The sequence below is a fragment of the Silurus aristotelis genome (assembly GCF_946808225.1).
Source record: "Silurus aristotelis genome assembly, chromosome: 17".
Lineage (NCBI taxonomy): Eukaryota > Metazoa > Chordata > Actinopteri > Siluriformes > Siluridae > Silurus > Silurus aristotelis.
Window position 1 is genome coordinate 16,058,773 of NC_139590.1, and position 23,669 is coordinate 16,082,441.

Here is a 23,669-nt window from a genome sequence, read left to right on the forward strand (position 1 = left end):
ATCCACAAAAATGAACCCAACAGGACTGGTCTTCAAAGTTATGGTCACATCAGTGTTTGTTGTTTTCCTTAATGCATTAAACGTGTCAAAGAACGATCTATTTATGCTAACAAACACCTACAACATTTCCGTGCTATTGTTTGTGAAAAATCCAGGCCAATGTTAGATGATCTGTGTGCTTCTCTATGCCAAACCCAATCGTACTCTTTTGCACATCATGAAAGCAATTGCTGTTTTAAGTGCTTGTGTTCGACCATTCCGTGACAATGGTAATGTGTGGGGGTGTATAAATGCTTTCGGTAAAATTACTCTGTGTGCTTATTTTGTGACGCAATTTTCTTCACCACATGTGGGCAACAACTGTGGCTTGCTTCTAAAAGAGCCGCTTGGGTTGAGATGCCAAGCAGCCCCAGTTATAAGAAGCCTTTAATTTTGCACTGTTGCTTGGCCTATGGAGCCATGATGAGGGCTTCACAGGTTCAAAGACAGTGCCACCAAATAAGATGAAAGACAGAAGACAAGTTGTGGTCATCATGGTTTATTGTGAAAGCATCAGATTAATCTCACTGTACATTTTAGTATGATAGATTTACCCCGAAAGATGGGGAAAAGCATATTTAGGCACATTATGCTTTCTAAGCATAGCTGCTCGTCGTGTATTTAATCTAGTTGAGGTTAGTCATACTAGAGGTCTTCATTTAATTCACTCCAAGCTTCGTTTCTTTTCCAGAGGGTCCTTTTCAGGCTTGATGTTCCTGTAATTACAAATAAATAATCACATATGAACACTGATGTGTTTAGATTGCGCTCATTTGAATCACGAGTTCACAAGTTTTAAATTAATAAAGTACATTAAAACATTCATTTACAAAAAAAGACAAATATCTTACCCTGTCTCTAGGAAGTTCCGTCAATTTCAGCAGCAAAATTTATTTTGCAACATAAAGCAGAACATGAATGAAAAATGTGGTAAACTATGAACACATACAATGTGCTCGTGCCCACATGCTACAAAGGCGCTACATCCGCGTGTCCACGCGCGCGTCAGGTCGTACCAAGAATATAATCTAAACCGAGTTTCGCGTTTCCAAATATTTCCTCAAAAGCACAACCCGTGCACGAGATATGAGCCATTTCTCTCATTTCGAGGTCGAATAAGTGTAATAAAGCGTCTCGCTCGGTCAGTATCTTCGGCGCACACGTGCAGCGTGAGAGGAGTCCCGAGGTTAACAGAGCGACTTCCGGTTTCAAGCGGAACTTACAACAAAGGCCTGCGCGTAACGTTAGTGCGCATGCGTACTACGAGAAGAAAATGTATACGAGATTATTAGTAGAACCAGCTGGCGAGGAGCAAAGCGAGTAGGATGGAAGCTGTTTCTTCTTTATAGTTAGATTTAAGACATTTACAGGGGGCATAAGAACAAGACTTATTAAAGCGTCGACGTGTTGAGTTTATTCGGAGTGGTTTGAGCGCTGTGTAAGATGGAATGGAGTGTGTGTAGCAGGGCCCTTGTGTGGTGCATTTACACCGCGCTGTTCAGCAGCTTGCTATGGATGGTAAGTAGTCTGGAGATATTCTGGTATAATGTACTGATTAGATGTTCAGTAGTGTTTTCAGCTCTTTATATGAGTTTAATAAGGTGTGTACCAGGTGTTCTTCTACCACACCATCTGACATGTGCACTACAGCAACGTTAGTGTGCGGTTTGTTATGGAGCCAATATGAGTAAACTGCGCTTAATGTTTAATTGTAAAGTTTATTGACATTATTAGAAGTTATATATTTTTTGTAACTAGCCAAAACGAGCACATGGTTTGGAAAGAGATATACAGACTTTTTATTGTGTGTTTTTAACGATAGTCGCTAAATACGACCCTGCAATTATATACGAGACTGTTTATGTTCATCTCATTACTGCGAACAACTGAAAATATTTCATGTATATAATGTAAAAAAAAAAAAGGGTTTCTGTAAGACTGTTGTTTTAATAATATTTTCGACATGAAAGTGAACTCTATACGTTAGCTGAAGAACTTGTTGAACAGCAAACACCAGCTTTACAACTGCAGTGTTTTGGGCATCAGTGAAAACCTTCCTATATTTGCCCAAATGCAAAATATTAGTAATGAATATAATAATAAGCATTTAAAAAACAACTATTTCATTGCTTTTTTTTCCTGTAAATTGAGCTGGTCGTTGTTATTGTATATTGGCATTGACTCATTATTGTGCCATGAATCAGGCCATTAGTACCTTTTTAATTTCCATCAATATCTCTCTTAAATAATGAATAGATGATGTTAGTGGTTATGATAAAGCAATAACAAAGTGTTAAAACACGTTCTTTTATTTTGGTTTGCTGTTTAGTAATGCTAGTTTGAGACAGATGTTTTGATATTGATTAAAGGACATGCTTCTCGCTGTCCCTGTTTCCCAAAGGTCACGTTGGTTTGGCAAAGAAATGAGCATGAACAATAAGTTCTTGTAGCCTAATGGGTTTATTTGTATTACTGGTGTTTTCTTTTGATGAACATCACTTCCGAGCAAGGCTGAATCCAATGCCGTGGTGATAAAATCAACCAAAAGTGACTTTTTATGCTGTTTGGGAGGGTTTTGTTTCTTTTTCCTATCCTAGGGAAGAGTTACTGAAAAATCAATCCCATGATCTTCTGACTGCTCACCTTTATCCTATGATGAAATGCTTTACAGGACGTCCCTGCCTCCATTTACAAGGCAGGAGAGCTTGCTGAGTAGTTCGATGAATGTGAAAATGATGTAATTCACATGCTGTGATCTTGACAGACACTTCAGGAGAGCTAAAATCTGAAGAAGCTGTTGGACTAATGTGTTCGACAGTGTCTCATTAGGTAGGTATCAACTGAGAGAAGGTCTTGGATTCCCTCCAGAGAAAAGACGCTCTGTTGAAACTGTTCTAGTGGCTAGTGGTGGCCCAGCACCTTACAGAGACACTTTGAAACTTGCCTGTGGTTGTTATAAGAGCCAACAGCGATACAAGTTTCCACATGAAAGAAGTATGAGAGAGTTGTATCCACACAGCAACAGAAAGATTCACACATCTTGAGCCACAAATGAACTGATAAGTTTTTTTTGATACCTGCTGCGCTAAATAGTGAAATACATATTAAACACATCAAAAGAGGACGGAATGAAATGCACAAAACAAGGAAGGGTACTGACTGACTTGGGCTTTGATGCCAAAGATGTTTTGGATGTGGTTAGTTAAAAAATCCAGTGTTCTACTTGCTTAGCTCATAGCATCATATTGCTCTCTCGTACTCCTGCAGTGGGTAAAGCTTGTGTAGGCATCTACATTTATCTTATCTTACAGAGAAAATGAAGATATCATGACATATGGCATTATTTTTAGCCAGTGGATGAAATAGAGCAGTTGGTGTCATTATATTGCATACAAATATTGTGTGTGCGTTTAAAAATATAAAATAAAACTAAATCATTACTGCACTCTAGACAGATATTTTGATGGTTTATTTACAGCCTGGATGTTTGATGTGCCTAAACTGGTAGTCTGTTGTGTTGGAGCAGAAAATGTCCAATCATTAGGTGGTCCTTAGGCAGTGTGTTTAGAGCAAGTGGTGGAAAAACTGACCTTTCCAGGCTCCTCTGAATATGTAGTGTATGCTGTGGAACAGCTTAGCACATGGCTTTGCATAAAAAATGCCTTGTTCAACTCTTCCCCATGAGCACATGGCTGCTGTTCTGTAAACAGTCTACTGAGGCCTCTGTGCCAAGTCTTATCACAGGTTAACATGTTTGTGTAGGAAAAATGTGCAGTGTAGTAGTATTACCAGATGAGATATAGTTTAATATATATTGGTCTGCAAGCTTTTTACTCTTTGAATATGTATTTGTGATTTATCAGAAAAGTTAGAGGATATGAAAAAGATTGAGATTAATTCTGTTTCGTCCAGTTCTTTGGTTTAGGGGTTTTTTTTTTATGGTGGTGATTTTTACACTCATTTCCTTTCCATTAATACAATCTGTCCAATCTGTTACCCGTTACAGTTCCAAGTCGCAGTGATTATTTTGTAATCACAGAAAACACAAACTGCATGTAGGTCGAACTGTTGAAGTGGAGAAATGTTATTAATATAACAGTTTTGCACTACAAGGATTAGCACAAGCATGCACAGGTTATTGCACATTTATACAGTTATATTTGTGCATAAATCAACTCTTGGATTTTCTATGACTGGAGATCATAACTGATTAAGAAAGAACAAACTGGAAATTATGATAGTTTGAAGATTTGACCATCGGTTCATAATTTAAAACATTTTTCACTTCCCGTTTTAGGACTTTTTTTGTAGTTTAAGAGGAATCAGGACCTGCATTCAAAAAAGGTCTTTCTCTGGATCAGTCTTACTGAGAAAGATTATAATGAACTAGGAGTGATTCACGTCGTGAATATTGCGGCAGGACTTGCAAATTACAAGCTTCATTAAGCCTCCAGTACCCAATTATTGTAGTAAATTAGTGTGTGTATGCACCATGTTGAGAAATCCTGTTTCACTACAGAATTAAAAATGTGTCAGAAATATTCCGTTGCTATCCAGTGCATAAAGTGTTGCACAACGAGGTTACGCAAAAGTCTACTGCAGGATGTTAAAAAATGGCTCGCGTAAAAGCCCAGGCGTTGGGCTTATTTCGTTATTATCATCGGTTTGAATTGACAGAATTGTACACTAATAACTGCGGTGACTCGCAGGTGCTTCTCTGTTCTTCAGAAAGTGAGAATTTGCTGTTTTCACTAAGGGAAGGAGCGAATAAATTACATTCTCTCTGCACAGCGTGTTTGGGTCTGTGTGAGAAGCGAGAGAGAGATATAGAGATATAGAGAGATGGGGAGAGGTTGCAGGTTCGTGTTCACACAGCCACATTAAACCAAATCCAGAGAAGTGGAACAACGCATGTGGTTTTTTTTCCTTCAGCTTTTTTTTTTGCCACAACATTGCTGAATTCTGATTCTGCTTGATCCTATAATGGAAAAAAAAACTATTTCTGGACATCACACTGCCTTATCATTGGTTATTTTCTTTTATTCTTTACATAGCTGTGTTATGTCTATAAAGTAGGGACAGTAAGGCAGAGGGACTGTTGTTTCCACAGAACCTGTCACCTGTCGGTTGTTCCGGTTCAAGGAGGAACTTAGTTCTTTGACTCATAAATTGTTCCTTTTTTATGTTATTAAAAAAATACCAGAGCAGAAAGTCTTCACCTTCACATAGACATGCAGCTAATAAGCTTGTTTAATAAATATGAGGTTTGTGATGACTGATCGAGAGAAGCTGCTAGAAATGATTTAAGCCTGTTTCATGCTGAACATGCGTATGAGGTCACTCCTCCAGATCAGTCCCCAGTTGGTGTTTTTGGTGTTGGTGGGGGTTTTGATGAAATGTTCCAAGCATGATTGAAAATGGGTCAGCTTTATATTCATGTTTTAATATTAGTCATTTCCCTGTAAAGGTGAAATAGATCACAGGTGCAGTCTTCTTACCTGCAGGCCCACCACTCCACTACCACATGATCTGCTTCACATGTTTAAGACAATAACTCTGAGAGCAGTCGCAGGTGAATATTAGGAAGCCGAGAATGGAGAACTGGGAACATTCTGCAATTCTGTTACTCCACCCTTTCGCTGGGCCTCAGTGCCAAAAACCCAGAATGAATCAGGCATATCAGTTAACACGGGTGTTTAAAGTGCATGCTTTGTCTGGCCCAAACCTGGGCTGCTCGATGCTTTCACTACAGGCTATGTTTTTTTTTCCTTTCTTACTTTTCTCTCGTTCATTTCTTTTGTTTTACTTTCACCTTTCCCATACTTGGACAGTTTAAAGCTAAGTAAAAAAGCATGTTCTCATTGTTTCTTTTGTCTTTATTCACCTCTTCAACTCTTCCTTCTTTAACATCTAACAGAAGTCCCGATATGCCAAATGTACTCCCTTATGTCCTTTCTTCTGACTTTGTCCAGAGGGTCAGTTTGAGAAAACTTGGAAGGATTGACATCCACATGGGCCTGAAAGCTTCTCAGCCCACATGGACTACAAACGCTTCCAAACGTTTATTTCGCTTCATTGTTCTTAGCTTTTAGAACATTCCACCCAGTTTATTCCCCGAAGTCACCACAGTATGGCTTAGTGCAAGGCCTTTTTTGTTAGGACTCTTTCACTGGAGAAGAGCTTGCTGTGCTGTTCAAGAAGAGGTCGAGAGAGTTTCACATGCCATGTGTGAATTCATTTTTTACGTTGTGTAATCCAGAAAGATCAAGGACAATCGGAACGGCTCCAATTTTACTAAGAATTACTACTAATCATACTTAATTTCCACCAGATTTCTTCTAGGTCATAATCCCATAATCCCTTTCTTTCATGCTGTTTAAATTTTTTTTATTATATAATATATATATATATATATATATATATATATATATATATATATATACATACACACAGGTAGTTGGTGACTTACGACCACAATTGGGACCGACAAATCGGTCGTAACACGATTTGGTCATAAGTAGAGTAGGATATATGTACAGTACTGTACTGTAAAATTATGCTGGAAGCTGGTGAAAAAATAACGGACGCCACGGCTAGCGATTGTGGTCGTAATGTCAAATGGTTGTTAGTTGCATAGGTTGTAAGTCGACGACTACCTGTATATAAATATTTATTTTATTTATTTATTTTTTTGGGAAAGCTCAGTTTGTTGTTTTACTCCCTGCTAGTCTCAATATTCTGCAAGGCTCCATGGGATGTTTGAAATTGTAAGAAAATATGTTGAGGAAATATGATGAAATCTAGACATTTCATAATGGACAGTTTGACAGCTGACGTCTGTGTAAACGAGAGAGGAGGCTTTTTTATTATCTGTTCCAATAACATGGTCCAAGCACTTTTTCATGATCTTTAGGCATACTGAGTGGTCTTTTCCTAATATGGTATTTGTGGGGGTAAAATATATTCTCCTTTTTGAACGTTGGGGGAAAACACAATTTGGACCTTTTTTTTTTTTTTTTTTTTTTTTTTTTTTTTTTTTTAAACGGGAAGTCAATTAAACCAACATGTTGCCACACTACTGTGTACAAAATAAATGCGTATTTTTTGTTCTGCAGGCCGATTGCAGTCGCAGCAGTGTCTCCCTGCCCGAGAGTTTACTCTTTGTTTCCACTCTGGATGGAAACCTGCATGCCGTCAGCAAGCGCTCCGGCGCGATTAAGTGGACACTTAAGGAAGGTAAGCACACACTGACCTATTTGATATGATGATTTAAGTCTTTTCCTGCCCTCTGCTTTAATAATGTACAACTTGCATTATCTAGGGCATGTATGTAGGTGGTGGGGATGAGGGCGAGGTTGTACTACCAGACAGCTCACCGAAACACTGATTTATAGCAACAACAATGTAGCTGAACTGATTCCTTTGCAATTTGCACTGTGAGTTTTTTTTTCCACAATTTGTACAGTCATATTTTGTGAACTAATTAGCTTTTTATTTGCCAAAATCAAGGGTGCAAAAGGCGAGCTGCAGAGCAATTAGACAAAAAAAACAAGAAAAAAATTGTAACCGACAGTGTCTGATTTAATCTGCTAGTCATTTGCTGTTTATGTTTAAACAGATCGCTGTGACTAATGAATCCATTAGCGATCCTGGTCTCGGTAGCGCACACTGGTCAGCTTTGTGCGGGAAATTGTAAAGTGTTTTTTATACAGCGAGTGTTCCAGAAAGAAATGGACACTGGAATATCCCCAGCAATTGGCAGTCCCGAAAAAAAGTCATAATTTGTCAATTATTGTGGTGTTTTAAATTACGTAAATCATCAACACCAAACGGAACTTTTGATATGTTTCCACACGGACGGTTTTAATTGCCGGATGTGTGCTTCATTGCTGATTTCAGTGCTGATTCAAGACTTGGCGCATCAGTAAAACAAATGTTTAGTGAGTAAAAATGATTGTTTAATGTTTATTATTGTTTAGATTGTTTAGAGTTTATTGTTTTTTATTTGTCCGGGTAAAGAACGGACGTTGATTTAATTTAGCCTTTTTTATATTATTTATATATTTTTAAAAAATGATCAAACAGAAATGCGCACTGCATTAATTACATGCCTTTTTGAAACACAAGAAACAGCTTCATGTCTCATTAGAGGCGACTAAATAACTGCATTAGGCATAGAAATCTATTGTGCAATACAGTGGATTATTTCTCACTATACTTTAACTTAAAAAATAAACCTTTTTGCTTTGTTTATTTATTTCAATTTAAATATTACGAAATCATAAATGAGAGGAACCATGGCAGCTTTAATTTCAATATAATGTTTGGTACAATGCAGCATTTATTTTCCGCCAATAGCCTTCAATCAAGATTTTTGGCCCTTAATATGGTAAAGGTTGGGGGTCTCTGGTATAGATTATATAAAAGGTATATAGTCATTTGTTTGTGCTGGGGTTATTGTTATATATAAAAGCATTGGGAAATAATGAATCATCTACAACAAATTGTAAAAACTCAATTTTGATATAAAACCCATAAATATACCTGCTGTTTGTTCTCATGTAAAACACACTGGCACATACTACAAGCTGTGTAGAGTTTCGATGTGCAACAGGAAGTATCCAGTAAAAAGTAAACTTTCAAGCTGCAAAGCTACGGCCTTAAATATTTTTGGACAATTTTTTAGCAATTTGACCCTGTTTAGTTGAGCTTTTGCTTGACTAGCTAGTTTTTGCTCCTCCATCTTAACCAACAGCCAGAGGCATTTATTGCAGCAGTGAATTTTCCCAGGGCTCTGGGCTTCAACACCACCTTCATGCATGCTCACTTTCTCCTCTCACACATGTGCACTGGTAATTATTAACCCAGGCAGTAGGACACAAACAGCATGCTAAGATCAAGGTCAGGCCGTGGACACTAACTTTTCCTTCTTCCCTTCACTTTGTGAGCCAACACCAAGTTTTAACCGTTTTTATGCCAAACAGCTCCAATGTGGATGTAATTATCCTTTTTTCAGTATTATTTTGTGACACAGGTGTTTTAGACACATGCGATGCGATACAGCTTCTTGAAAACCAGATGCACTAGCTTAGCAGGTCTCACCTGCTGGCCGGAGAAGCTGGAGGATGTGTAATAACTTTTACATGTATTATTATGGCAGTTGGTGGACGCCCTTATTCAGAGCCACTTGCAATCTTCGCTATTATGCAGCTAAACAGTTGAGGGTCAAAAACCCAATGTGGCTGCTTGGTATTGAGATCTGAATGCACAACCTTCTGATCAGTAGTCCAACAGAGTAACCACTTCCCAGTACCACTTCCCAGTACCACTTCTTAATAAACATGGCACCCACAGGCTTGCAAAGAGGACGTGCCAGTTAGAGAGACCTTAAATCTGCAACAGCCTTGTGTAGTAGCAGCAGTACACGTCTCATGAGCACATATTTTGATGAATTACTTCATCATATTTCTTGAAATAAGCCATTTCTGTTCTTTGCATCAAAAATGTAGATTGTTTATGTCTCTGGCTGTGTCCTTCTCTGCCTGACTTGAATATTACAATGAATATTATAGTTATGTATACAGTGTATAAGCAGTTATGTCTTTTCCCCCCATGCAGATCCTGTTCTTCAGGTCCCAACCCATGTGGCTGAGTAAGTACTCTTCTGCTCTGTTTTTTAAGAATACAGGAACTATGCTGAAGGAAGTTGCTGAGTTAGACCGATTCTTCCTGTGTGCAATATCTTGTACAATCATTTCCGTAGATAAAAAAAACAAACTTGTTTTTTTTTTTCTTCTTTGCAGGCCTGCGTTTCTGCCTGACCCTAATGATGGAAGCCTGTACTCACTGGGAGGGAAAAACAATGAGGGATTGACGGTGAGGCTCAAATCTATATGGGCAAAAAGTTACTTTAGGATAAGGGGCTTTTTTAATGTCTTCATTGGCTGAAATTAAACCATGATGCTGTCAGTGTTTTTTTTTTATACTGAAGATATGAACCTGCTCCAGAAGCCATGTCACAGAGAGGGGCCAGTTCATGGGAAATTACGTTTTGCATGAATGATGAGGTCACTAAGACAGATACATTGCTCCCCTTTCAATAACGATATACTATTTTGTCATTACAGAAACTTCCATTCACCATTCCTGAGCTGGTCCAGGCTTCCCCCTGCCGTAGTTCTGATGGAATCCTTTACATGGGTGAGTCTAAAGCATTTGTTTCATTATTCAATTGTGTATCAGGGATTTTTTTTGCCACTAACTAAAATTCCAGCACTATTCTATATTTATATGAAATTAATTTGTTCTGGAAATCCCCTGGTTTCATGGTGAAAAATGGTGACCTTTTAAAGCATTAAATTTGTGGCTCGAGCATCTCCATATACACAGGTATACTTAAAAAGTGGTATAAATCAACATTCCTGTCAGCTACACCCTAAGGCTCTTATTATTTGCCACCTGAGATATAAAGGACATGCAGCAATAATATGTATGTGGTCAGAGTATTGTCGTTTCTTATTTAGCTTGTGGTACTGGTGGATTAACATCCCCCTCCCCACACACACACCTTCACCCCCGATTTATAACCACAGCAGTTGAGTTTATCCTTGTTTGACCATGTACCGCTCCCTTTTGTTCCCACTCCTGTTCATTTGCTTCTCAGCATGCAGCTGTTATACTGTACCACCCATTTATATGAATTAATCAGAATGCTTGCTGATTTCTTCCATTGTTCCTTGCAAAACCTACTGTTACTTAAGGTGAAGCGAATCGGTGTAAACTGGGACTAATCTGTGTAAACTGAGCTTAATTATCTCTTAGTTCAACGCGGGTTAGACCCACCACTTCCCACCCCTCATTGTGCTTGTGTATTAGAAGGATCCGATCTACAGTATATAGTGGCCATTGTAAGGAAATGCCATCTTGTATACATCAAAAAACATGTAGGGATAGTTTTCAGCAGATTAGGCTGCTATTAAATAGTTAATGATAATGGAATCTGCTTTGCATAGTGTGTGGTTTAGATCTTCTACTAGGTCAAATCCAGGAAGTCTTGTGTCCAGATGACCTGTAGTGGATAATGTGCATAGCAAAATCACACTTTCTTTAACAAAATAAGGGTGTAAACGATGATGTAATCTTGCATGACATATTTAATCTTGCTTTAAATGTCAAATGACAATAGCAAGCGAGTGGGAACACTGTGAAAAGTAGTCAAAATAGAAAATACCTCTGAAGAGGGAAGTAGTCTACATGTGGTCGAGGCAGTTTTCCATTGAGTATTAATTCTATTTTGCTATGTACACTTCAATGAGAAGTTGTTTACAGATGAGTGCTTTGTTGTTGATGCCCCGGCCTGGGCCTGAACTCCTCAAATACGCACAACGTTTCTGTTTTTTCCAGGTAAGAAACAGGACGTGTGGTATGTGGTAGATCTGCTGACAGGAGAAAAGCAGCAGACTCTCACCTCCTCTTTTGCTGAGACACTGTGTGCATCGTCGTCACTTCTTTACCTAGGTCGAACAGGTAATATACACATTATTTTCACTATAGAGCAGCTTCAAAGAAGTTCTCCCGAGGCTACATTATTGCCATCCATCCTCTTCTGAATGACACTGGCTTAGTGGGATTATAAATCACTACAAATTTTGCCAATCATTACATTTAAAATCTCAGCAGGCAAACAGGACTGTGTCGAATAGATGTTTAGAGATCTGGGATGAGCAACAGACATTAGAGTGTGTAAATTCACCTCGAGCTGCAGGATCCAGGTGAATTTATCTGCTTAAACTAGGTTGGGTCTGTTGTGGGAGAATTTAAAAGTTTAGTGTTTGTGCACCTGTTGTAGAAGTTTACTTACACAAAAGACACTTATCAGATTGTTAGTTTGCCAGACTGTAAAATGAGACGTTTATAACCAGAACATGAAAACTGGCTTTGCAGTGCAGAGATGTTTGGTGTGTTTGTGCATGTTGTATCACCGTTATACAGAATTGCATGGCTTTACGGGTCACAAAACAATTCTCAGTTTTCTCAGCAAGTCTTCATTAGAGCCAGGTTCTTCTGCTCTATTCCTGGCGTTGACGTTATTGTGGCCTTTTTTTTGCTTTGTAGAGTACACCATCACCATGTTTGACACCAAGAGCCGAGAACTGCGATGGAATGCCACATATTCTGATTATGCATCCACACTTCCTGACGATGACACCAAATACAGTAAGCCACTTTTTTTCTTTTTCTTTTTTTTGCATACTGTTTACGTTCAGGTTGGTATGATTACTATAATAATGGATTCTTCTCATTAGCAGAAGTGGTTCAGAGACACTATAAATCTTTTTCTTTGCATATTTCTAATGTGAGAGCCGTGATTGATGGGGTGGGGAACAAGGACACAGGAGGTAGAGGATGGAGGGAGGGAGGGAGGGAGGGAGGGAGAGAGAGAGAGAGAGAGAGAGAGAGAGAGGGAGAGGGAGGGAGGGAGAGGGAGGGAGAGGGAGGGAGAGGGAGGGAGGGAGGGAGAGGGAGGGAGAGGGAGGGAGGGAGGGAGGGAGGGAGAGGGAGGGAGGGAGGGAGGGAGGGAGAGGGAGGGAGAGGGAGGGAGGGAGGGAGGGAGGGAGGGAGGGAGGGAGGGAGGGAGGGAGGGAGGGAGAGGGAGGGAGGGAGGGAGAGGGAGGGAGGGGGAGGGAGGGAGGGGGAGGGAGGGGGAGGGAGGGAGAGGGAGGGAGGGAGAGGGAGGGAGAGGGAGGGAGGGAGAGGGAGGGAGGGGGAGGGAGGGAGAGGGAGGGAGGGGGAGGGAGGGAGAGGGAGGGAGGGGGAGGGAGAGGGAGGGAGAGGGAGGGAGGGGGAGGGAGGGAGAGGGAGGGAGGGAGAGGGAGGGAGGGGGAGGGAGGGGGAGGGAGGGAGAGGGAGGGAGGGAGAGGGAGGGAGGGGGAGGGAGGGAGAGGGAGGGGGAGGGGGAGGGGGAGGGAGGGAGGGGGAGGGAGGGAGGGAGGGAGGGGGAGGGAGAGAGATGGTCTTTTTTGGTATCAATGTGTGCTTTTCAGAGCATGCAAGTACACAATACAAAATGACAAAAAATCAATCCTTCTGTTTAATTTCATCCCTGGTCTCGGTACGGTCAGTTCTGGCATCTGGCAGTCCAGAAATAAAACACAAAAATAGACCACCATAAAACACACACAGGCACAGACGCTCGCTCGTTAGCTGCTCATTCTCTGCAGCAAGTGATTATATCCACACTACTATCCACAATACAGTGGTGTGAAAGTGTCTGCCCTCTTCCTGATTTCTTCTTTTTTTTTTGCATGTTCGTCACACTTTAATGTTTCAGATCATCAAACTAATTTAAATATTAGTAAAAGATAACACAAGTGAACACAGCATGCAGTTCATGACTCCACCATAAGAAAGAGACTGGGCAAAAATGGTCTGTATGACAGAGTTCCAAGACGAAAACTGCTGCTGAGCAAAAAAAACCATACAGGTTTGTCTCAGTTTTGCCAGAAAACATCTTGATGATCCCCAAGACTTTTGGGAAAATACTCTGTGTTCTGACAAAACAAAATTTAAACTTTTTGGAATGTGTGTGTCCCATTATGTCTGGTGTAAAAGGAACACCACATTTTAGAAAAAAACATCATGCCAACAGTAAAATATGGTGGTGGTGGTAGTGTGATGGTCTGGGGCTGTTTTGGTGCTTCAGGACCTGGAAGACTTTCTGTGATAAATGGATTCTGAATTCTGAATGTTTACCAAAAAATCCTGAAGGAAAAGGTCCAGTCATCTGTTCGTGACCTCAAGCTGAAGCGAACTTGGGTTCTGCAGCAGGACAATGATCCAAAACACACCAGTAAGTCCACCTCTGAATAGCTGAAGAAAAACAAAAAGAAGACTTTGGAGTGGCCTAGTCAAAGTCCTGACCTGAATCCTATTGAGATGCTGTGGCCTTAAAAAGGCGGTTCATGCTCGAAAACCCTCCAATGTGGCTGAATGACAACAATTCTGCATAGACGAGTGACCAAAATTCCTCCACAGCGCTGTAACAGACTCACTGCAAGTTAGCGCAAACGCTTGATTGCAGTTGTTGCTGCTAAGGGCGGCCCAACCAGTTATGTTTAGGGGGCAAACACCTTTTCACACGGGGCCATGTAGTTTTAAATTTTGTTTTCCCTCAATAATAAAAACCTTCATTTAAAAAACTGCATGTTGTGTTCACTTGTGTGATCTTTTACTAATACAGTGGAACCCGGTTATGTCGATGTCCTAGGGGGTCGCCAAAAAGCATCGAGATAACCTATGATCGAGATGAACGAAAATCAAAATGGCGGCAGTATATTAACGTGCTTGAAATTTCTTTATGTACAAGATGTGCGTTAATAAATGAGAATGTGCATGCACGTGTTTTTGAAGGTTTTTTTTACACAACAGCGTTGCCGCGATTTGTTTGATGAAGGCATGCTATAAAAATACATACAGTACATGTTTATCTGTCAGGAATCCACCTGCCACGCCCCCTTCAGCCCCCTTCAGCGTGTCAGGTGTTTTCTCGGCCGCTTTCTCTGCAGCTCCCGGCTTCAATCACGCACATATGGTGCTCGTTTATCATCATCACCAGCTCCTATTTAAACTTCCACACACTCACTGTCCGTTATTGTTGGTATATGTTGGTTCACGGCGGTCGTTGTTATCGCTCATGCGTATCCCGGTACGTGTCTTCCCACCGGCACTCTCTCAACGGCTGCTCTTTTCTTCCCAAAGCCGCGCCGCGCCCCTACTAACACTACGGACACTAGCACTAACTAACAGCAGAGATTCACCAGTATACAATACAACACCTGTAGCAGCTGTAAGGTTTGATTTTTCCGCCACTTCCGCGAGTTCTTCTGCGGCTGCACCGAGATAACCGACGTTAAATGGCAAATTTTTCCCCCCTTGTGCTCGAGATATCAGGGTTTGGCGACATAACCGATAAAAAATGCTTAGAAAAAGCGAGAATTTGGCGGTTCCACTTCAAAAACGTCGACTTAATAGGGTTGTAGAGGTAACCGAGGGCGAGATAACCGGGTTCCACTGTATTTAAATTAGTTTGATCGGAAACATTAAAGTGTGAAAAACATGCAAAAAAAATAAGAAATTAGGAAACACTTTTTCACACCACTGTATACTTTTGCTCTCTAATTAATTTTGTTAACTTGTTTTCTTACATAGTTTCCTGATACTTGAAGAACCAAATTATGCTAATGAATCTACTAGTTAAGTGGAAAAGCATCACCGTTACCACAGACCCACATTTCCGACTTAACCAGTCAGTGTAAATATCTGATCTGTTTTTCAGGAACTGATTTTTTTTTTAAGCTCAAACTCATGCGTTTTAACCTGTCATACAATCCAACACTATATATTTCTTGATCGAATAAGATATTGATCATGTACATGCTTGTGTGCAAAATCAGATGATATTATCACAGAGCAAAAAGACAACGTATTCAGCAATGGTGATGAAAAAAAATTTCTAATATTAAAATGATATTATTCATCATGGGGTAATTCTGAAGAATGGGATCGTGTAATCCTGGTCCAGCGTTATTCAGTAAGAAACTGTGACGTATTTATTTAGAATATTCTCATCAACAGAGATGGCTCACTTTGTTTCGAACGGCGACGGCCTGGTCGTGACCGTAGACAGCGAAACGGGCGCAGTGCAGTGGGTGCAGAACTACGACTCTCCAGTGGTGGCAGTATACATGTGGCAGCGTGAGGGTCTGCGCAAGGTACCACATACGAACGTAGCTGTAGAGACGCTGCGCTACCTCACCTTCACCTCAGGTCAGGTTGGACGCATTACACAGTGGAAGTATCCATTCCCTCAAGAGAGGAAGCTGGAGGACAAACTGATGTAAGTGGTTTCACATATTCTTTGTAACTTCCCACTGAAAATATTTGAAGCTAAAGTACATTTGAAGTTTTTTTTTTTTTTTTTTTTCCTGGTTCCTTTTTGAATTGAATGAAAAAGCCATAGGTGTTCCTTTAGAGCAGGGGGCACCAGGTCGCCTGCAAGGACCACATGAGTTGTCCATGGGCCTTTTCTAAAAAATAGCTCACCATCACACCACTTACCAGTGAGCTGCATCTCATTTTTTTTGTTGCTATTCTTTTTTAAATCACACTTGCATTGGTGTGAATTTGAAAATGACTATATAAAAAACTTATTAGATTCATATTTATATTCACTTATTCATATGAGATTAGAGCTAGCTGGTCTCCAAGTTGATTTTTGTGTTACGTAATTGATCATCTGTACAAACATGATGCAACGTAGGGGATGATTTGTTAAAAATTCTTAGTGGCTAATAAAAATGTTAAAGAAGTGATCATTTAAAAATGTAAATACAGAGATTTATGGAAATAAAGTTTTGCATATGGATATTTATGTTTCCTACCTTGTTAAATCATTGTTGATAATTATTGTGAGAAATTATTAACATGATCAGTGTCTTCACATAGATGACTATCATTAATTATTAATAATAACATATAATTAAAGGAAAATTGAGCACATTTGTTATTTTAGAAGTGTGTATCAAACTGGTAGCCCTTCACATTAATCGGTACCCAAGAAGTAGCGCTCAGTTTCAAAAAGATTGGAAACCCCTGACTTAGAGGCTCAATGATTCAATATTGTTTAATAGTCCCCATATTTCTAACTGTTTTATAATGTGGGACGGGGTATACGGATGTTTAAAGTGTTTTTTATTTCAATGATTTCAGCACAACACTTTTGTTCTGTTGTGGGAAAATGACCGATTGCCGTTTTTCTTTTCCACCCCAACGTTAATTATATAACAAGAGCAGCATTCCAAAAATGTTTGTATTACACTTATACCAAGGAAGATTGACCAGTTAATTTAGAATTAATTACACATCAGCTTTAAACAATTATCCCTTTAGCATCCTTTCATCTTTCATTATTGTTCACATTAATAACAACAAAAAACGCATCAGTTTGTGTTATAAATTCTGCTTGAGTCTCTTCACAGAAAACGTCACGTCTAGAATATATTGCCAGCCATGCAAGTCACTTTGAATGAGCTGATGCTTCAGAAAGAATAGAAATATATGAATGTACAGTGAGGAAAATAAGTATTTGAACACCCTGCTATTTTGCAAGTTCTCCCACTTAGAAATCATGGAGGGGTCTGAAATTGTCATCGTAGGTGCATGTCCACTGTGAGAGACATAAAATCCAGAAATCACAATGTATGATTTTTTTTTTACTATTTATTTGTATGATACAGCTGGAAATAAGTATTTGAACACCTGAGAAAGTCAATGTTAATATTTGGTACAGTAGCCTTTGTTTGCAATTACAGAGGTCAAACGTTTCCTGTAGTTTTTCACCAGGTTTGCACACACTGCAGGAGGGATTTTGGCCCACTCCTCCACACAGATCTTCTCTAGATCAGTCAGGTTTCTGGCCTGTCGCTGATGCTACCACCCCATGCTTCACAGTAGGGATGGTGTTCTTGGGATGGTACTCATCATTCTTCTTCCTCCAAACACGTTTAGTGGAATTATGACCCCAAAGTTCTATTTTGGTCTCATCTGACCACATGACTTTCTCCCATGACTCCTCTGGATCATCCAAATGGTCATTGGCAAACTTAAGACGTGCCTGGACATGTGCTGGTTTAAGCAGGGGAACCTTCCGTGCCATGCATGATTTTAAACCATGACGTCTTAGTGTATTACCAACAGTAACCTTGGAAACGGTGGTCCCAGCTCTTTTCAGGTCATTGACCAGCTCCTCCCGTGTAGTTCGGGGCTGATTTCTCACCTTCCTTAGGATCATTGAGACCCCACGAGGTGAGATCTTGCATGGAGCCCCAGTCCGAGTGAGATTGACAGTCATGTTTAGCTTCTTCCATTTTCTAATGATTGCTCCAACACTTTTTTTACCAAGCTGCTTGGCAATTTCCCCGTAGCCCTTTCCAGCCTTGTGGAGGTGCACAATTTTGTCTCTAGTGTCTTTGGACAGCTCTTTGGTCTTGGCCATGTTAGTAGTTGGATTCTTACTGATTGTATGGGGTGGACAGGTGTCTTTATGCAGCTAACGACCTCACACAGGTGCATTTAATTTAGTCAAGTCAAGTTTATTTGTATAGCGCTTTTCACAACAGACATTGTCTCAAAGCAGCTTTACAGAAAACAACAGTGAAGGTGAATGGTGTGCGTTTGTCCCTGATGAGCAAGCCGTGGCGACAGTGGCAAGGAAAAACTCCCTTAGATGTTATGAGGAAGAAACCTTGAGAGGAACCAGACTCAAAGGGGAACCCATCCTCATATGGGTGACATCAAGAGTTTGATCATAAATCTTTCAACAATACAGAACAATTTGTGATCATCATAGATCCAGCATCAGCTTCTCCATGCCAGGGCCTTTAAACACTCGGCATCTACTTCTCCATGATCATCCATAGGTCCATAATCTTCACGAGGTGGGACGTGACTGGAGCTGGCCAAACCTCAGGATGCCTCGGGATGGGGAGAGAAAGAGAAGCAGTGGAGAGGAATTAGCGTAGCTGCTGTTCATGATATTAACAGCACAAGTTGATAATGTGCATGTGATCAGATGTTCTGGAGCACAAGGTTATGATGTGATGTGTGTGATGTGTGTTATGTGTAGGCTTTGCTAAAAAGATATGTTTTTAATCTACACTTAAACTGTGAGTGTATCTGAACCACGAACACTGTCAGGAAGACTATTCCAGAGTTTAGGAGCTAAATGTGAAAATGCTCTACTGCCTTTAGTGGACTTTGCTATTCTAGGAACTACTAGAAGCCCAGAGTTTTGAGATCTCGGGGAGCGTGACGGATTGTAGCGTGTTAAAAGACTGGATAGATACATGGGAGCCAAACCATTTAGTGCTTTATAAGTGAGTAGCAGTAGTTTGTAGTCTATTCGAAACTTAACAGGAAGCCAATGTAGGGACGATAAGATTGGGGTTATATGATCGTATTTTCTTGACCTAGTAAGAACTCTTGCTGCCGCATTCTGGACTAACTGAAGCTTGTTTATTAATGATGCAGGACATCCACCTAGTAATGCATTACAGTAGTCTATTCTAGAGGTCATAAACGCATGGACGAGCTTCTCTGCATCAGATATAGATAACATATTTCTTAGCTTAGAAATATTTCTAAGGTGAAAGAAGGCTGTTTTTGTAACTTGATTGATGTGATTTTTAAAAGATACGTTGCTGTCTAAAATAACTCCCAGGTCTTTTACCGTTGAACTAGTAGTTACAGAACAACCGTCTAAATGCAGGCTGAGATGCTGGAGCTTCTGTGTACTATTTTTTGGGCCGATGAGCAAAATCTCCGTTTTATCAGAATTTAATAGCAGAAAGTTATGGGTCATCCAATCTCTTATTTCTTCAACACACTCAGTTATGCGAGCTAATTGAGCTGTATCGGATAATAAATGTAGTGAAGGTGGACATTTTAAAGGCGGACTAACAGGTCTTTGAGGGTCAGAATTCTAGCTGATAGACAGGTGTTCAAATACTTATTTGCAGCTGTATCATACAAATTAATAGTTTAAAAATCATACATTGTGATTTCCGGATTTTTTTTTTTAGATTATGTCTCCCACAGTGGACATGCACCTACGATGACAATTTCAGACCCCTCCATGATTTCTAAGTGGGGGAACTTGCAAAATAGCAGGGTGTTCAAATACTTATTTTCCTCACTGTATATAATAATTCAAATCTGTTTTTAATTGAACAGAGCTTGCGTTAAAAAAATTATAATTCAGCTACCCAGTGGCATAACAGATTGTATGTTCTTTTGGCCTCTGTCTGTGAAATACCCATAAAAGCTCTTAGTAATCAGAGGAATTTAGCATTGATCTAATGTTGGGTGTATCACAGGTCCCGTCTTGAATATGTATTTGTAGATGTATTAACACACCTTGTTGCTCAGTATTGGGAAGCTTAATGCTGAAACGTGTATTATGTGGCAATATCTGAATTAAATAGGCTTTTTAAACATTACTCAACTGTGCTTTTTGCATAATTGTGACATTATCTCAAATGAAATGAATAGAAAAAGCTGTAGCTCACAGATTGTTTAGTATTTTGGAATTTAAAATAATTTTATAATAATTAAATAATTTGTTTTCACAGGTCCACTTTGTATGTGGGGAAGTACTCTACAAGCCTCTATGCATCTCCCTCTCTGGTGCATGATGGAGTTACTGTTGTGGTGAGTTAAAACATCAGGATTCTTGGCATTTATTTTGGCAGTCCTGTGTTTAGTTTTACGAACCAACATAGCGCCGACATTCTATTAAAAAACCTACAATAGCAAATAAAGAGAGTGAATATTTTTGCTAGTATGTATGCGTCTGCTTATCTCAAATGGTCAGAGTGGCTGTGCCCTCATTACACTGGGTCAGTAGTTTGGCTCCAGACCACATGGGCATGCATGCAGAAGTCCAAGCCTCGATTCCAGCCAAAGGTTTTTTCAGATGACAAATCACCAAATTTTCTAATTCCATTAAAGTTGGACTAATTAATTAGTATTCTTGATACACGTAGTGAATTAAGTGAGAAGTCTCACTAATAATCACTTGAGGCATATTGAATTTTTTAATCGTTTTATATTTTTAAACATTTTTACTGGTTCAATTATAAATAAAAACCTGTGGACACCTGGCTATGAGATTGTAATGTGCTTTTTTTTATTATTTTTTTTTTATCCCATTTCACATTTCGTCCCCATTTGCAGTTGTAATAACATCCACTCTTCTAGGAAGATGTTCCACTAGGTTTTGGAGTGTGGTTGTTTAGATTTTTGCATATTCAGCATCAGGAACCGGTGTAGGGTGAGAAGGCCTGTGGTGCTGTCAGCGCTATGTTTCATCCAGAAGGTGTCAACTAGGGTTGAGGTCGGAGCTCTGTAAGCAGGTCAATCAAGAGCTATCGTTTCACGCAACGTTAACCATATCTTCATGAAGCTCACATTGCACGCAGTGGCATTGTCATGCTGGAACAGCTTTGTGTCTCTTAGTTTGGTGTGGTACCATTTACATTTTCCCTTCACTTAAACACATCCAGTGTGCATCCAACTTTGTGCTTAGAGAGACTGGGGAATGAACCACTTACAGTGCATCCGGAGAGTGTTCACAGCGCTTTTTCTTCCCCACATTTTGTTGTTACAGCCTTATTCCAAAATCGATTCATTATTTTTCAGAATTCTACAAACAACACCCCATAATGTCAACGTGAAAGAAGTTCGTTTAAAATCTTTTTAAATGTACAGTGGAACCCGGTTATGTCGCCGGCCTAGGGGACGCCAAAAAGCGTCGAGATAAACGAAAATCAATATGGCGGCAATATATTACCGTGTTTGACATTTCTTTATGTACATGATGTGCGTTAATAAATGAGAATGTGCATGCATGTGTTTTTGGAGTTTTTTTTTACACAACAGCGTTGCCACGATTTGTTTCATTGGTCAAGCGGATCGAGATAACCCGTAATGCGGATGAGGAGGCGGAAGCCGAAGTAAACGCAAACAAAGTTTAGTGAGAATACTCAGGAGATAATCCACCAATACTTGTAGCGAAGCAGTAATATCCAGTGGTGCGCTCCAGGAGCGCGGTCCCCGAAGTTCTGTGAAAGCAGAGACAGTTCGTGTAAAGAATCCACGGATCCGCGCTATGGAAAGTGCAGAGCTGGGCAGCAATGGATAAACGTGGTGCAGACAGCAGGATCACGGTAATCCGGGGGGGCCGTTGAGAGAATGCGGAGTCCGAGAAGAAGGGTACGTAGCGGGATACATATACGCGATTACACAGACCGCCATGAACCAACACATACGATCATGCACAAACAATAACAGACCACGAGTGTGTGGAGGTAAGGGGCTTAAATAGAAGATTGAATGAGTGAGTGAATTAGAGTCAGGTGTGTGTGATCAGCATGACTGCAAAGGGGCTCCGTACGGGTGGGGCACGCACAGGAGAAGAAGCAGGGTGCTTCAGGGAATGCCGCCGCCGAAGGGGGCGTGGCAGAGGGGATTGTAACCCTTGTGAAAAAATGCTAAGACAAAGCGAGAATTTGACGTTTCCACTTCGACTTAATAGGGTTAATAACGTCGACTTAATAGGGTTGGCGAGTTAACCGAGGTCGAAATAAGTGGGTTCCACTGTATTACAAATAAAAATCGGGGAAAAAAGTATTCAGTCTTTGCTCAGTACTTTGTTAAAGCTCCTTTGGCACCAATTACAGCCTCATGTCTTTTTGAGTGTGATGCCACAAGCTTGGCACACCTATTTTTGGGCAGTTTCTCCCATTCTTTTTTGCAGAACCTCTCAATTTCCATCAAGTTTGATAGGGAGCATCAGTACACCATTTTCAGATCTCTCCAGAGATGTTCAATCGGGTTTAAGTCTGGGCTCTGACTGGGCCACTCAAGAACGTTCATAGAGTCGTCCCGTAGCCACTTCTTTTGTTATCCTGGCTGTGTGCTTTAAGAAGAATCCTGGTGGTTCCAAACTTCTACCATTTACAGATGATAACCTGTACTCTATGGTACCTTCAATGCTGCAGAAATTTTTCTGTATCCTTCCCCAGATCTGTGCCACGATACAATCCTGTCTCCGAGGTCTACAGACAGTTCCTTGGATTTCTTGGTTTGTGTTCTGACATCACAGCTCAATGTTGAGTGCCAATGCGAAGGCTGTGAATACTCATGTACATGTGATTTCTTTTTTCTTTTACATTGTCATTTCGGGGTATTGTTTGTAGCATTTTGAGGAAAATCATGAATTTAATCCATTTTGGAATAAGGCTATAACATAAAATGCGGAAAAAGTGAAGCGCTGTGAATACGTTCCGGATGCACCGTATTAATAGAAAAGTCAGGTGTCCCAATACTTTTGTCCATGTAGTGCATCAGCATCTTTGTGTGTACATACTGTTTTTTCTCACCCTGTTTTTCAGTCCAATAAAAATGCAATTTATATTACAACCAAGGCACATTCAGAGCTGAATATATTTACTGAATAGTGAAATATATATTACACATTTAGCGCAATTTTGCCCTAAATTGAAGGTTTTTTTTGTCAACCAAATTGTGGTTTCCCATAATTTAATTAGGTTTAACACAGTTTACTATCCTCATTATATCCCTATCCTTTTTTCCCCAATTATATTTTGCACAGTTTTGTGACTGTCTGTTTTGATAAATTTATTTTAAGCCCTTATTAAAATACCAAACAGAAACATTTTTTAAAAAGGCAAATTAAATATCTGCTGGCTCGTTGACTCACTGAGGCTCTTTAATACTAAATTATTTAGTTTGCTGTGCATATGTGTGAGGTGAATCATTTCCGGTGTGTGCCGTTGACTCAGAGGTTTTTAGGTTGAGGCTTAGTTTTCCTTGCTCAAGTGAATCATTTTTTTTTTTTAATCTCCGCACATGAAGAAATAATCGAACACATTGCTCAACACTGCATGATAAAAGAAGTGTTTTGTAGTGAGAATGATTTGGACAATATAGTCATGTTTGTAAAATAAAAATATATATATATTTTTCCTCTCCTTCTTTTGACGAAATCACAT

The 23,669-nt window shown here is 39.9% G+C and overlaps 1 protein-coding gene and 1 long non-coding RNA gene across 2 annotated transcripts in view; one reads left to right on the plus strand and one right to left on the minus strand.

The window, feature by feature from the left end:
- Positions 1 to 522: 522 nt before the first annotated feature.
- Positions 523 to 7,599, minus strand: LOC310739775. The gene is made up of 3 exons (XR_014537474.1): positions 6,696 to 7,599; positions 891 to 6,411; positions 523 to 755 (listed from the first exon to the last, which is right to left on the minus strand). It is a non-coding gene; the product is annotated as an uncharacterized lncRNA (long non-coding RNA).
- The window catches only part of ern1 (endoplasmic reticulum to nucleus signaling 1), a 31,566-nt gene continuing 9,312 nt past the window's right edge, over positions 1,416 to 23,669 (plus strand). The window contains exons 1-9 of the mRNA XM_083565794.1: positions 1,416 to 1,557; positions 7,155 to 7,275; positions 9,658 to 9,691; positions 9,843 to 9,915; positions 10,167 to 10,239; positions 11,443 to 11,565; positions 12,154 to 12,255; positions 15,673 to 15,934; positions 20,226 to 20,304. Of these exons, the coding sequence (XP_083421920.1) occupies positions 1,483 to 1,557; positions 7,155 to 7,275; positions 9,658 to 9,691; positions 9,843 to 9,915; positions 10,167 to 10,239; positions 11,443 to 11,565; positions 12,154 to 12,255; positions 15,673 to 15,934; positions 20,226 to 20,304 (942 nt within the window). The 5' untranslated portion in view covers positions 1,416 to 1,482. The remainder of the gene's footprint in view (positions 1,558 to 7,154; positions 7,276 to 9,657; positions 9,692 to 9,842; positions 9,916 to 10,166; positions 10,240 to 11,442; positions 11,566 to 12,153; positions 12,256 to 15,672; positions 15,935 to 20,225; positions 20,305 to 23,669) is intronic.